This window comes from Pezoporus flaviventris, unplaced genomic scaffold (assembly GCF_033815535.1).
Source record: "Pezoporus flaviventris isolate CSIRO_AGI_PZ_B2104156 unplaced genomic scaffold, CSIRO_AGI_Pfla_v1 ptg000047l, whole genome shotgun sequence".
NCBI classification, from domain to species: Eukaryota; Metazoa; Chordata; class Aves; order Psittaciformes; family Psittacidae; genus Pezoporus; species Pezoporus flaviventris.
In genome coordinates this window covers 13,754,635-13,771,045 of record NW_026892595.1, presented here as the reverse complement: position 1 = coordinate 13,771,045, position 16,411 = coordinate 13,754,635, and the positions used below count along the sequence as shown (strand labels likewise).

General features: G+C 38.9%; 1 protein-coding gene across 1 annotated transcript in view; it reads right to left on the bottom strand.

Moving 5' to 3' along the window:
* ITGA8 (integrin subunit alpha 8) overlaps window positions 1–16,411 on the bottom strand; it is a 109,949-nt gene that overhangs the window by 69,938 nt on the left and 23,600 nt on the right. The window contains exons 11-13 of the mRNA XM_061468371.1: window positions 16,271–16,323; window positions 10,448–10,653; window positions 8,720–8,911 (exon numbers count right to left, since the gene is read on the bottom strand). Coding sequence (XP_061324355.1) covers window positions 8,720–8,911; window positions 10,448–10,653; window positions 16,271–16,323 — 451 coding nt within the window. The remainder of the gene's footprint in view (window positions 1–8,719; window positions 8,912–10,447; window positions 10,654–16,270; window positions 16,324–16,411) is intronic.

Genomic DNA, 16,411 nt, shown 5'->3' with positions numbered 1-16,411 from the left:
CTTTGCTGAAGTCAAGGGGCACTGTGCAAAGTTAAACAATCCTAATGCTGATTTCTGATATTAACTTTGCTCTGAAGGGAAGGCTTGCAAGGTTCTGTCCAGTGAAGAAGATCCATTTTCTGGATCTTCTGCACTATCATAAAATGCCAAGGAAGGAGTATTCAAAGATGGCACTGAAAAGCACATTGGTTTTTGTAAGCTGCTCTGTTTACCTGCACCTTGTGCTATGTATCTGTGACAGACCTGAAACACCATGTGATAAAGGGCAGAAACTTGCCATGATGCTTACTAAGCATTCAACCAGCTGGAGGAAGTAGGAAAATCAACAAAGTCCTACCTCCAGTCTCAACAAGATATATTCATTTAATAATTCGAGCAAATTCCTTTGTTTTTTGAAGGACATCTTCATCTCCTGTGAGAGACCCAGCCCCAGGAACATGTGCTGTGCTCAGCACCCTTACTTAGCTGGAGTCTGTCCAGCAATCTTAAGAGAAAATGCTAAGGCATGGTATCTCATCTCACTTCACCGGAGACAGCGGCCAAGAACACCAGCCAATGAAGGACTACATAACCAGCACACGCTTCACTTGTGAGAAACCCAGAAATGAAAAAACAAGATAGCTGAGTCACCTCCCATGGCAACCCTACCAGGATACAGGCAGGAAAGTGTTGATCTTACAGACTCAGAATGATTTGCTGACAGCTTTAAACATCACTTTGTGTAGTCTGTCAGTTTAATTGCAGAGTATAAATAGGAACTGGAAAACAATTAAATCTAATCTGAGTATGGGTGCTAATGGACATTTCATAAAAGAGAAAACTGTGTAACTGGAAACCCTGTTAAAAAAAAAATCTCTGTGAGCTTTTCTTGTGTTTTGTTTCCCTCAGTGCATCAGGTGCCAAAAAGGCCCATGGTCAGATTTCTGTTTGTTTTCTAGAGTTTCAGAGAGCAACACACTCCCAAATCTCAGTAGGAAAGGTCCAGAATAAAATTTCCTTTAAATGGCCATTACTTCAGGTTTGATTATGATAAAGGACACAGGACTATCCAGTTCAGCCAACTTTATTCAAGAATTTGAGTTAAATACTACAAGCAACCCCCCCCTCAAATCAGAGTCACTTGATTCCAATCATACCATTCTCAACTCCCTTGATTCTTCCCTGTTTTTCAACCATTCTGGTAGCAGGTCTGTTAACACCTAAGGCTAATTCATTCCAATGCTCCGTTTTGTCTGAAGTGTCCTTTTCATAATAGAATGTTATTATCCATTATATTACAAACAAATCCAAAAGAGGGCAGTTAATGTTCAATCACTTCAGTAAAGCCCTACTTAGTGGGATTGATTGTTTTATCCTTATATTCCACTGGGTACAATATTGTGATTTCATTAAATATCTCAAAGAATTTTAGAAACGCATGCCTGTAAATTGCACAGATAACACTTTGCCATAAAACTAGCATATTTGTAGGAAATTATTAGCTTGTCAGTACGTTTTTGAGTGATTATTCATGTGAAAACTTAATTAGCTGGTAGAAATACTTCAGCTTTTCTGCATCTGGGGCAGAACCCACTCCTTGTACTGGCTCCCACGACTGCAGCCCTCTGACCAAAGCAGATGCAGCTTCTCATTGATTTAATTTGTTTGTCTTCCACAAATCTCCTGGACCAACTTCATAATTTAGTCATCACTAGGTTACGATTTGTGATATTGTTGGCACAATGCCTATTGTTCTCAAAAAAAATTATGAATGCTGAAGAACCCTTTCCTCTCAGAAAGAAACTTGAGGATTTTCTTCCTGCTGTTTAAGGTACTTTGCAGATGGAGCTGTTAAATACTCTTATTTTAATAAGATTAGACTGGATTACTGAAGTTCTGAGGGAAATTTGCCTGATTGTCATACTTGTTTCCTCTTTAAAATGTTTCTAGAGTAATTTGTTTTTATTAACTGCATGCTATTCTTAAGATAACAACTGAGCGTGAAGATGCCTTTATACATTTCCCTAAGCTGACAAAGGTTTGACTAAAAAGAATAACCAAAAGAACAGCCCTGCAGCTGTGTTTGGATAAAAGCAGGATACCTTGAAGAAGAATCTTCAGTGGCACTGCCTTCAGGGTGACTCTAAATTAATAATGAACACTTGCACAAGCATCTAAGCAGGCAGGAAGCAGAAACAATAGTGCATAATTCACTTAAGCAATTATCTAATTAACTAATCAACAATCTTTGAGTAATGAATTAATCCAGAGCACTGCTCTGAATCCACCCACAGTGTTAAAAGAAACTGGTTAAATCATCCTGGTTCACAAACACGTTTGAAGAAACTAGTGTGCTGGAGGATATGCTGCAAGCAAGTGACTGAGAAAGCAAGCAAGCTTAATGAGTTGACTAAGTTATTCATTATAAACTCTTTCCTCAGCTATAATCAGCCATCAAGTGACTGAACATATGCTGAAATGTGAGGGTGGAAACCTTACAGCCTCCAAATGCCTGAACCCTACACAGATAGATGAACCAGCTGGAAGTGCGGCACCATCACGCAGATAATCAGGGACTCCAAACACTCAGTGGCGACCAGCTTTGAACAGATGCCCAGAAGCCAAAAGAAACAGATTTCTTTCCCATTAAACAGATTTATGGATATTTTCTTCCTATGAAAATTAAACTATGCTAAGAGAAAAAGACAAAATTATAAACAAAATAAACTACAATTCAAAATACATACCTAAGCTGAGGCTACATTCCACGCTCCAGGCCTTGATGACATAAATACAGCTCAGGATGGAGGAAAGGGCCCCTAAAAGCCCCAGATTTACTGGGGAGTTGAGTGGAAGCTGCATTGAAAGGTATAATTACATTGCTCAGATGTTCCAGCACAGAAGACTGCCAGCAAGGTTGTACTGAGTCAGGGATTTCAGAATAAATTTATGCAAACCTTGTAGAGCTGCTATTACAGAGAATCACAGGGCTATATGAACTGTGCTATGTGCCTTGTCAGTAAGGCCTCAGACACAGAACGATGCTTTGCCATGTCCTAACCTCAGTACCAAAAAGTGCAGTACAGAAATCTTGCACATAATTCCTTCCAACTACTACTGTATTTGCACTTAAACTGATCAAAAAAGCCCATCAGCCCATCTCTTACACTTTTTCACTCCATTCACTGCATTCCAGCTTTATTTCTTTAATCCGCTTTATTTTTTTACACAACTGTCAATCCAGAGTAATGACATTAAGTCAAAATTTACTATAGCAGTATTAAGTGAGATCAGATCCTCTCCTTTGAATATAACCTCAGAACATGAGCTGTCAGAAAGCTGTGAAATGGACAGTCTGCTGAAAGATGTCACAATTACATCAGTGTTAGTAAATCAGTGTCAGAGAATGTAATGTGTCTGTGTACCACACCTGCACTGTCTGCCATGGTATTGTAAGATTGGCCCTAAAGCAATTGGCCTATGCCAATTATTAGCCTCCAGAAGACAGCATGTAGCAATCTTGTTTTGGGAAGAAAGTGAGTCTGAAAGTATGGACAAGGACTGTTCAGTGGCAGTTTAGAACCAAAAACAGCATATTTAATTTACTACTGTAGGTGCATCTTTAAAGGATTATTTGGTCTTTTCCTTCAAATACTGGGTACATATTGTATACAGGAGAGATACTGATGTAGTATGTTACAAAGTTTGTCAGTGTCATGCTTGGAAGACTGGGAAAGCTTCATGTTGCTTCTTCCTCTGAATAGTCACATCAAAAAGAATGGAGCTGCCTTGGTACATCCAATTTATCTGACTGTCACGCTTAATTTGCTTCCTCTTATTGCTTCCCTTTCACTAGCCTTAACTGACTATAAAGCTTGGTCAGGTTCTACCTAACTCTTAAATCACTACAGGGAAAGAAGCATCCATCCATTCACTACCATCACCACTGTCTGGCATTGAATTTCTTCTGCTAGGTGCAGAACAGTGCTCGATTTGTTTGGTGCTGGAGCTAGGGGATGGACACCATCACAGAGAGAGAGAAGCTGCATATCTTTAAAATGACACAACTGTTAGGATGATCAGCAGAGTTTTCTGGGTCTGACGCTTCCCAGGGTTGAAAATTTCTCACTACCTCGGAGCCTGCAAAACAGAGACTACCATATTATCACCCCTGTCTGTGTAGATAAAATAACAGTTCTGGGCACATAACATCTGGAGGGTCTGTGAATATGACACAGTTTACAGAAGACCTTCCCTGGAAAGCTGTGGAGATGTAAACCAAGGATTGAACTTAATAACAAAATCTAACTCTTCCCTGTTGAAAAGTTAGAAAAATCCCAGCATCTTCACAATGCTGAAAGTAGAGGTCTGTTACTGTTACAGTGATAACATTTATGCCAGGGCAGCTGAAGACAGATAGTCATTACACTGACAGGACTGCTAACGAGAACTAAAAGCAGCCCTGTCTCTATGCTGACCCTACTAGAGAGTTTCATTTTTAGGTATGATGTTGACTAGTTGGTCATTCAGCTGTCTGTATCCCATCCCATGCTTTGTGCAGCGAGTGGCTGTACAAGTGAAATGAAAATAAAGTCGGGACATGAGCTTAAGCCCAGATTTTCAAAATTTTAGCACAGACTCTGGTCAGATTTTAGTGTATACTCTTCCAGATAGTAGCCAGGAATGCTCTGGACCAAGGACCTTTCTCAAAAGGCAGTTTGGATACAGACATCCTGTTTCAATGGGCAGGAAGGTTTCATCTGATGATGGTGAGCTGTGCTGTGACCCAGCAGGACTGTGCAATTCCCTGGGTATCTCCTGTTGGCCACTTCTGGAGACATGCAACAGTGCTAGACAGAACTCTCACCTATATAGGTATGGCTGTATTATCTTCTTCCCTGCCCGCTGTTCTACTCCACCATTAAATCTGTCCATGGTCAGTTTTCTCCCATATTTATTATACAGCTGGAGTCCTGGGGGACAAGAAAGTCTTTCTCTGCCTTTCCTAAATAAGACCAAGAAGCAAGAAGTGGTCTCTCTCCCTTTGCTGGTCCAGAGTTGCAGGAAGATGAGGAAGGAGAAACCACCCCTCCATCCACAGGAAAGCAAGAGGACTTGATCTGCACTGAGTATTAGGCTGCCTTTGTCTGCTCCCTATTTCCTTCTCTGTTCCTGATCTTATATTGGCATTTGGATGAAGAAAGATATTGCCTCCTGTATTGAATGGCTGCTCTTCTCCAGAAGGCTTTGATACACCTTCACTTTTTAGGAACTGTATTCCTCAACTTATTATTCAGCTTCTAGGAGCAGTGGTTCCTGGGCTCAATACGGTTGAGCCCAGGATGAAGCTCAGCAGCCTGTGATAAGAAGCCACACAAACAGGTGGTATCTTCTGGCTTCCAGGTCTGAGACCTGCTCCAAGAACCTTAATACATGCTGTGATATAAAGAAGAAGGTCTGAAACTCTAAAATCTCTCAAAATGTTTTTAATGCACTAAAAATGAAATAGGAGAGTAACTCACATCTCTCAGCTTTTCATTTCTCTGCAGGGATGTGCCTGCCTGTCATGGTTTAACCCTAGCTGGGAATTAAGTACCACTCTGCCGACTACTTCCACTCACCACCCCAGTGGGATGGGAAAGAGAACTGGAAAATGTAAAACTGATGGGTTGAGAACAGCTTAATAATTGAAATTAAAAATATTATATTAATAAATACTAAAAGAAAAATGAGAGAGAAGAATAAAACCCAAGAAAGACAAGTGAGGCACAATGCAATTGCTCACCACCTGCTGCCTGATACCCAGCCTGACCCTGAGCCTGATCAGCCTCTACTGGCGAACACCCCCCCAGTTTATATACTGAGCATGACATGCTGCGGTATGGAATATCCTTTCAGCTGGTTTGGGCCAGGTGTCCTGTCTCTGCTCCTTTCCAGCTTCTTGTGCCCCTCCTCACTGGCAGAGTATGAGAGTCCTTGATTTAGAGTAGGCACAACTTAGCAACAACCAAAACATCTATGTGTTAACATACTAAATCCAAAACACAGCACTGTAAGAGCAACCAAGAAAAAAAATTAACTCAATCCCAGCCAAAACCAGGACACTGCCTCAAGACCAATGTTAGGCTCCAGGGCATACAAGCACAGCTATAGTTATGTGAGTCCTCACAAACTGGTGCCAGTCCTAAACATCTTGCAAGCGTGATCCCTTTTTGAGCTCATGTAGTTTCACACAATACTTGAACTCTAGACATGGTAGAGCCAATTGCTTGGAAAATCTCACCTTAGATTGTGGCAATACATATTTATACCTGCAGCCCCACATCACAGCTGGCTCTCATTTCCCAGGCAATGAGAACTGAACTGCTGAGAGTGATGAGTCAGCATAATTTGGATTTATGACCTTTTTTCTTTTATAAATGGTGGATTTTATAATATACACTTTCAAAAGCTTAAATGAAAATTTTGAGATTATTTTCTTCTAATATTTCATGACACTCTTTGAACTGCAGTCCTGATCAGCAGTTTGGCAAGCAATGAATTAAAGGCTAGTTTCCGAGACCTTCTGTAGTCAGCACTCTGCCTCTCAGCTGACATCTAAAATAAAACATCCTTCCTATTCTGTCCAATTTCAGTACCTCGTTTCCTCTTTCTACAAGAGCTGCCCTTCAGCACTTCCATCAGGAGATGAAGAAGAAAAGCTCTGACATAAGAAGGATTACTTACTTAGTTGCCTAGTGTGTTTGTCCCGGTCTTGCATTTCCCTGTATTATTTCCTTTTTTTTTTTTTCTTTTTCTATAGGAAGCCATTCTATTTTTGTGCTAAAACTGTGCCATGGTTGTGCTATTTTTTCAGCTCTGTTTTGGTGCTTCAAGCCTTTGTGAGTTAAAGAAGTGGTTGATGGACAGTAAGGTTTTTATTTTCTGTTATTTACTGACAGATTCTTAACAGTGCTCTGGACTGACCATTCAAATATTCAGCTCGTGGTGGAGGTAAAAGCTAGTTAAAGTAAAGGCAGGTTTGGGCTTGGGTTTGGTGTTTGTAAAATAAATAATACATGTAATAAACCAAAACCATCGAACACATAGTGAGCTGATATCACAACATGAAATTCCTCAAGTGGGATGCATAGTGGAGCCAACAATAACAAGTAGAACAGCTCCAAGAAATCTCACAACTGAACTGACTATAGCAGCTCCTCAGTACACATTTAGAAAGATGGAGACCCATCACTCAAGCTTATCACAAATTAGCTTAAAAGATGCTCTATATAAAGTATCCTAATACACTACTTAGACTTCTACCCTTCTTTCTTCCCCATGCTGCTCAAAGATGACCTTCCCAATCTTTATCTTTTCAATCTTACAAATGTCAGGAATGCAATATCCTGTTTTCTTTGGTTTTGCTGGGGGGCCTTGTGGATGCTTTAGGAAATGTTTAAATGCTGAAACTTTAATAAAGAGCTCTGTTTTCCAAAAGAACCTCATTAGTCATGGACAATGAAAGACTATTAATAGCAACATCAACAATATGCAAACAAAAAGAGCAGTGTTTAAAAGCCCCTTCTTTTCTGAAAAGCTAAAGATCCTCTCACTTCACTCTTGTGATAGCTTCACTTTATCACTCTGCAGTCAGCTTTTCTGTTTGTAAAACTGTAATTACTATTGTAAACATCCCTACCCAGAAACCCTCGTCCGCTTTTGGAAAGACACCTCTCAAGTGTTTTTTAATCCATCACAAAAAAAAGTAAGAGATCCCATTACTGACCCTTTGAAAATCACAATTTTCACTTTTGAAACAATACAACTTTTAACAACACTGTCCTTGAAATAACCCAGGCTAAAACATGATTTCATAGTTAAGTTAGAGAAGTAAAGACTGATATAGCATTTTACTGTGGATGAACCTTTCATAAGAACAAAATATGATGTTTTACTGCACATCCCTGCTAAGGCTTCTGAATTGTCATGAAAAGAAACAGAACAGATTTGCTTCTAGAGGAGAGAGAGAGTAAATACAAGCACGTTTAAAATAGCTCCAACATTCAGACTACCTAGATGCTAGGAACATGCCTCTTAAATATCTCCCTGGTGAAGCTCAACTAATGTTATAAACTTGATGAATTTGAATGCATGCCAGGTAAACTAATAAGGAAGAATGAAGGCTAACCTAAAAAGCAAGAGTCCCTATAGGAAAATGAGAATATAAAAGGGGTGGAAGGACCCAAATGAAATATCTGCATTAAAGTAATGTATTTGCAATCTCTCTGCTTTTTTTAAAATGCAGTCAAAGCCATTAAGTAACTATGTATAGCTCAATGTCTGTTCAGACAGCAAAAAACAACTTAGCAACACAACCAAGTCAATCCTTTCTTCTAAAACACAGCATGTTTTTAATTAAGAAAGAATGTTAGGATGAAGGAGACCTTGCAAGTTCAATAAGCTGAAAGCATTCAATTTTTAGAAGTGGGGGGAAAGGGTTAAGCTTTTTATTGTAAACTTCACATGTTTTATGTTAATGTAACCATTTAAGCCCTTTCTTGACTTTCTGATCATGTCTTTTGACAGGAAAGGGAGTGTTTGTTTTGTCTGATTTTAACTCTCAGGAAAGCAGGCTAGAACTATCCAAAAATGTCTATTCTTTATTCTGAACCCTGCCTTCCAAAAGCAGCAGTTTAGGCGTGATGCATTTTCCAGAGAATGGAAGTATAAATTCCCCTTACTAATGGAAAAATCTTACCTGGGTAATCATTCTTGTCTACATCTGAGTCTCCTCTTAGAGTGAAGCCAAATCCCGAAGGCATGGACTGTGAGGCCCAGGCTCCATTGAGAACCTGGGAAGGGTTGGTATTTAACCCATTACTGTGTCCATTGTAAATGAGCACTTTTCCTCTTCTATCTTCTCCTGCAAATGGTGCTCCAATAGCAATGTCTGCAGTGCAATAAAAGGAGAAAAAGAACGGGCACAATTAAAATAAAGCAAAAATTAAGTTCCTAAGTCTATATACACGCAGGAACTTCAATGTTCTGTACTTCCATATGGATTCCAGTTTTAACGCAAATATACAAAAATGTCTGTAGTGTCTTTTCTGTGTCACTTTCATGACAAAAGGTTATAAAATCATCCCATGAAGGGCTTACTGCATTATACTAAATAGGCAGGCCACACTGGATTCCTCCACTGTATTTCCAGGGCATTCAATAGGCTTCAATAAACCAAGACCTAATTTAACACCTGCTTCTACGTCCATATTTTTAAAGAGACACAAATTATTCTTGAGTTCCTCTGTCACATAATTAATACAGAACAGCTGTTAGATAAATTTTCTTTTTCCAGATAAAGTATTGAACATAGACAAAAAAACAAAAAAAACCACTCAAACAACCAGTGCAAAAGAGAGCAGTGAAATAAAATGTTTTGATCTATACCAAGCCAACATCTTATTAAGAAATGGAAATAGTACTGAGTCAGGAATTGAACAGGAGGCCTTGGGCATTATGCAGTTAAGAACTGCAATCATTAAAAATGAGGTACCATATCCAAGAAACACAACTCATAATGCTCTTCTTACTTCCTACACATGGGATGTGGAGAGAACCATGTGTCTAGATTGAGATTCAACAGCCGCACTAGCTGATTTACCTAATAGGGAACACTAGAGGAAGATACGTATCTACAACTCTCACTTTTAAGTTCTGATCTAACAGCTGATGCTGGACTCCTTTACTAAACTTGACTTCAGCACTTGGAATTTGTACCTTTGCTCTAAAGGTAGAAGTACACCAAAGCTCTATGGCATCTTCAGTTATGAAGCAGAAGACTTTGCCTCCAGATCTTTCTTAACCTTCTCTGTACACTAAGAGAGAACAGTAGGAATGTCTCCATGCTGCCTTACCAGCATGCTGGAGAGCAGGGATACCAGCCTTCCCTGCCCAGAGAAGCAGAGGTCACCTACTATTGCTCACAGGTAAAAGAAGTCTCCACTGTTGAGTTCAGCTGGTCTGAACTCCATGGTGGGATTCCAGGAAAACCCTTCTGCTCACAGGACAGTATTCAGATTTTGTGCACCCTGAACTTAAATACAATCCTATGGCTCCTGGCATGACTTATACCTTGCACAGGAGCCACACACTGGTGCCACTGCCCTAGAATCTAGTGGCTATGGTGCTGTGAAAAACAGCCTTCAAGTTACAAAGGAGCTAGGTCCATTAATTTTTCCATAGTGGGCCAACCATCTTCAAGGCTACTGTACAAACTCCTTGCAGTTTCAGATGCAGAGATGCTTGCTTTGCATCTTGGAAATAAGAACTAAGAAAATACATGCAGGGAAAAACAAGCTGAAACTGACCATGTCCAAAGAGGCTAACTAGGTACTCAGGGCACCCAAGCTATCTCAGATAACTCAGCAAGTTAGTTTACTTGGACTGTTATACAGAGATATATATCACTATATTACATATAAATTACCATTATATCCATCTTGATTGAGATCTCCAAGGTGTGTGATTGCACTGCCAAATCTACCAAACACTTCAGTGCCTGTCAGAACTTGTGCATCTTGGAAGAGGAAAGCACTTTCTTGCAGGTACAGATAAACTTGCCCAACTTCTTTAGGTTTGCTCTCAAATTCTCGTTCCATAAAGAGAGGGGCACCAACTAAGATATCATCTAAACTGGAACAGTCAAACAAAAACCAGTGTCACTGAGATATTGAGTGCAATTCACACAGTTCATGCATTTGTTAAACAGGAAGCTGATAATTATCATCATAGAGTCATAGGCTAACTGAGGGAAGAAAGCGTTTCTGGAGTTCTAGTTCAAACACTTGGTTAGCTAGGGAAGGCTGCCCAGGGCTGTGCCAAATCCAGTTTTAAATATCTCCGTGGATGTAGACTCCACAGCCTTTCTAGGTAACTGCTTCCAGTGCTGGATCACCCTCACAGCAAAAACATTTCTTCCTAGGTTTAAATGGAGTTTCTTGCACTTCAATTTATGCCCACAATAGACACCGAAAAGCTATACTTCGAAGTTCATGATCCAGAAGTCAGGGATTTAACTAAGAGGGGAATCTGCGTTAACAGAGCAAATTCTGTCTGCTAACAGTGCTAGTGAGAGAATTTTATTATAAAATCTAGGTTTTAAAAATGATACATGAGTAAGTGAATAATACAAAAATTGCCACTTTCCAGCAGATTTTTGAAGTAATATGCATAAATCACAGAACCACAGACTCATTTAGGCTGGAAAAAACCTTGAAGATCATCTAGTTCCAACCCCCTCATCATAGGCAGGGACACTTTCCACTAGACCAGGTTGCTCAAAGCCCCACCCAATGTGGCCTTGATCACATCTTAAGTCTTTTCCAAATGCTGTCCCCTCTGTTCAAAATGGAAACATTATGAAATTCTTTTAAAAAATGAAACGTGGTTAGAGCTTCAATTAATAGAGAATGCCTCACCACTAATTCAAATGGAAGCTGGGAGATAAAGCCAAAGCTTTATTTAAGAAAACACTTCTGTTTAATATTAAGCACATGAGTAGTTGCACTGCTCACGTAATTTGCCCTATTAAGTGTTAAAGGGAAAGGACACAATAAAATCACAAAAATATGAGGCTTAGAGGGAAAAGTCCTTCTTTTCCTCAATCAGTATAAGAATCAGTAGAAAAAGATAGTCTAATCAAACGACATTTTACATGTTCTAAATGGGGGTGTTTTGAAACATGTTATCAATATTCATTTAGCAGGGAAAAAAGACCCTTTACTGAACAGTAAAGAATAAAATAAAGCAAGATTGATAGACACATAACAAGCAGAAATATTCTTTATTAAGAGAATAATTATTCTGAGATATGAAATGATCATATCAGATTAATTTTTGAAGGCTGCTCAAGCCCATATAAAGTAATAGGATAATTTCAGTTATATTCAGTAGATGTTGCTCATTCATATTTAGGAACTCTGTTATTGTAAATAACTACTGCTACTTGATCCCAGAATTTTTAGTTCAGAAAAAATATTCTCATGCTTTAATGGGAAATTTTGTTCAAACTATATCAAACTTGTAGAAAACCTTCTAATATTCCTAATTGTGATGTCTCCACAAAGGCTTTAGCCATTAGTAAACCAACTAATAAAATTGCATTACATTGTTTTCCCAATTCTGAAAGAAAAAAAAAACCCTATGTGATTTGGGAGTAGCTCAGCTAAGATACAGACCATAGAATTTTGTACAGAATATCTCATCTAGAAGCCTTTTAATCACATTGTAGAACTTACATATTCTGCAAATTGTGACAAAGTACTTCTAGAAATGTTGTTTTCCTATTACGTTTTATAGCATGTTTCCATAAAGGAAACTGTAATTCAAAATGTCAGGTCACTTCGGTACAGTTGTTCTATCCTTTATACGTCAAGACTTTACCCCATGGCATAACTTAAAAAGGAAGGAAGTAGATCCTGACCTGACATCAAAGGTGGGATTTTCCTTTCACACTAAACATCAAAAGTCCTCCTCTACTAACGAAAGTTGCCCATGGTTGGGACAGAATGTCAGCTGAAACAGTCACCACAAAACAACAGCAACAACTAAAACAGATCATAAATGCTTATGTTTTTTTTTTTTACAAGTTTTTTTACAACTGTCATGCACTAAAGGCATTATACAGTATTAGTAACTTCAGTTACTATTCTATTACATTGCAGTCCAGACATTTTTAGCAAGATTGGGACTCCACATATGCTGTATAAACCACGATGTAAAAGACAAACTTGGCTCCAATGAATATTTTACAAATGAAGGATTGTAAAACTAAGGGGAGATATTTTTACGGGTGTTAAGGAATCAAAAGATTTAGAGCCAGGAAGCTCCCAGTACATCGATGTAAACTATGTAGAGACCTAGACACCTTTAAAACACTGGTCCATAGAGCAATATCTAGAGTGCCTACAGTGGTGAACAGAGGCAGACTATTATCATTCACAGTGGCCTAAAATTCAGCAGAAGCCTAACCCAGAATACAAGATTCGCCAAGTGAGACACAAAACAAGCAGGCAGGAAGGAGCTGGAGTCTGTTGTGCAGGGATCACAGCATGTCAGCTGGAAGCACACAGTGCTGGGTTTATATTTCTAGGAAAATTTCTACTTCGTTAAAATAAATGACAATGGCTGCCTAAAATACATGAATAGGCCAGGGACCAGACCCTAGTAACTAAGTTGGCTCGCCTTCTGATGTGCTGAGGGAAAGGCGGGAGCAAGGCAGTCATCTAAATTTCATTCACATTTCTAAACTGGTTACAGGCAGCAGAGCTACCTGGAACACCTGCAGCACTTAGCTTGCCTTCCCTCCAGGTCTTGGCATGTCCCACCCAAAACAAAACTTTTCTTTCCTCACCTTCTTGATTATTCCCCTTCTCCGGCAGTGCTGAGCTCTGTAGGTCAAAGCAAGCTGCTTCAGCAAGCCCTCTGCAAGAAGGAATTCTCCCTCAGGCAATTTTAGTGGTTTGAGTTTGGTTTGGTTTTTGCACTGTCACAGCAGTGTACCACAGCCAGAGAGGAAGGATTCTTCAGCTACCCTGCTCTCTCTGATCCTCGTTTACTTATTCCTGATTTCTCTCCAAGTGGGTCACAAGCAAGCAATTGCTGTTTACCATGCTTTATAGTCAGTTTCACCTTCCAGCTCCTACCATTCAAGTATCTAGACATCAAGCAGTCAAAGGGGGGGGGGGTTCATTTGTTGGGTTATGAGTACCCATGTGATTATAATAATGTGTTTTTGTTGTTGAAGAAGGATATTTCAATTGGCTTAGGAGTTTATATTTACAAAATTAAAGTTCTGAGCCATATTCAGGTTCATGTGATCCCTTTTAAAAGCCTGTAAGAGCAAAGCATAAGCAAAAGCCCCTGGACAGTAATGTTAAACCATAAAGTGCAGTTCATTTTGCAATGGTATTTTGAACTGGTTCTTTAGATTTATTTCAATACTGCACTAAGAAGTTGCAGTTAATATAAATCATGTATTTATTTTGTCCAGCACAATAAGGTAACCAGCCAGTACTGTTTCCTTTCTATTAACAAAAACTTTAAAAGGCAAAAGCTGACCACCTGCTGAGACTGTATGCAGTTCCTTTGTATCCTGCTGAGCAATAAAAAGCAGGAGTATGGGAAATGTCAAGAGGTCAATGTATAACTATGGAAAGCTTTGATAAAGGCCAAGTAAAAGACCAGTAAACAGTTTATTCCACTATTTTTATTGGGCCGTTTCAGTCTAAATTGGAAGTGTTCTCTTTTTCCTCTTTACTAGGAATGCAGTCTGTAAGTTGATAGCAAACTTGTTTTGTTGTTTCATTGTGGATTTCTCATTATTAGTACTGGGCAACTAAATGGTAGTTCAAATAATATCCTAAATTTTCCTATTCTGCCTACAACCTGATGTGGTGAAGATAAAACTGTAAGAGCCACCCCAGAACACCTTAACTGCTGGAGCAGAAAGGGTATACACAGCTTTTTTCTCTAGGGTAAGCCTAATCATTGAGCCTTGTCTTCAGCCCTGTTACAGCAAAGCATCATTCCTATTAATCTTTTCAGCATAGAACTTCATCAGGTTTCTCATACTCATAAAGCCATCACTTATCTTTTATCCTTAGATAATAGATAGGATAGAAATATCCTTAGATAATAGATAGGATAGAAAACCTAAGTCAATTTGAAGTGGTCATTTCCCTTTTACTTTTTTTCCTCTCTCTCTGTTTTACTTTCCCTTTCAGATAAATATTTGTATCAACTATATGTGCAAACTAGCAAAGGCAGACTACACATCTAATCAGACATGTTTATCAAGTAAAGCTTTTTGTGTTTTGTTTTTTGTGGGATGTTTGGATCTCAGAGAGCATCATTAGATTTCTTTTAAGATATAGACTGGGAGACCACACAGGCCTCAACAGCAGTTTGATTATATTATTGACATAAACAGTGGTCTTAGAGGTCCACAGAAAATATGAGACCTGCCAAGTAACCCTATGGTTCACAGGAAATAACCTGCACAGGAAATAGTTTGGTTCAGTGAAAAGTTAAATAGCAAGTTCCCTAAAAGTCTAACGAGTGTCTAGAGTGTCTATTGTAACTTAGATTAATGTTTCTCCACCCTTTCACATGAGTAAAGTGCTATGGTACTATGACAAAATTTGACCTCAGAAACTTGTAAAGATATGAGTACTATGAAGCAGCTGAAACAGCTGAAACTTCTTTTGTTGTTGTTCTTATTGATTTTGGGTTTGGTGTTTTTTGTTTGTTTGTTTTGTTTTGGAATGCAATAACATTTTATCACCTTGTTATTTTTCTCTTTTCTTGTATCCTTCACTTTTTAAAGGGTCACTAGGTACTGAAGAGAAGCAATCATTTAGTCCATCCAGAAGAAATATTTAAGGCACTATGTTTAAGCACATAATACATCATTGTAAGAAAAGAAAATGAAGTAGATACATCTGAGACATTTTACAATAGGCAAGAGTATGCTGCAGCTCTAAATATAAACCTGGCTCACCTCTGTGCAGCTCTGAGGTGAGGACTCTTCCAAATTCCAAAGCTCTGAGCTTCAGGACTCTTCATCTCCTTGCTAAAAAGCTAGTACCAATATTCACTTGCTAAAGTCCTACGCTTCTGAAATATTCAATCAGATTTTACATGAGTTCAAAGTTAGGAAGTGGTTTGTTCAACAGTGCCTGAAATCCCTGAGTGCCTTAGATGTGATCCTGGGAGCTGAGCAGCACTCTCCCTCAGTCAAGCACAATGCTGGTCATAACAACTATGGCCATTGACACTTTTTGGTCCTCTGGATGGTGAAAATAGATGTCCAATCAGCAGGTGCTGGAATGAGGAGCTTTTAAAATTGAGAAGTGAAGCTACGGATGGCCCACATGTGAGAAGGCTTACCTGCTTTTGAGAATGGGAGAATGAATTTTTGACTTTCACCCATCTCTTCCCAGTAGTAGCTTGCACTGTTTATTCACTGTTCTATAAGGATCTGTTTCCTAAGACATTAGATATTCCTGCTCTGCCACACTGTTTTGAATAAATATTCAGGAAGACAAACTCACCCAAAATAGGCCTGCAAATACTTGTGCCACTGTGATTGCAGAAAGATAAGCCCACATGAACAATTAAAATCAGAAAAGCAGAGAAGCCAAGAGAAGCATTTTGAGGTACGAAGCACCTGAAAACCTATGTCTATTAATAAACATCAGGCATTGCTTCTATGAATGTTCAGTGGAGCTGAATACATTTGGTAACCTACCCATCATTGTTAACATCAGATACTGCAACAGTGTACCCAAAATAAGACGCCATCTGGAAATAAAAAACAACAGATAGACTTTCACATATCAATTTAATTTTTTATTTTTTTTTACTGATAATCCTCTTTGTTTCGATGGTC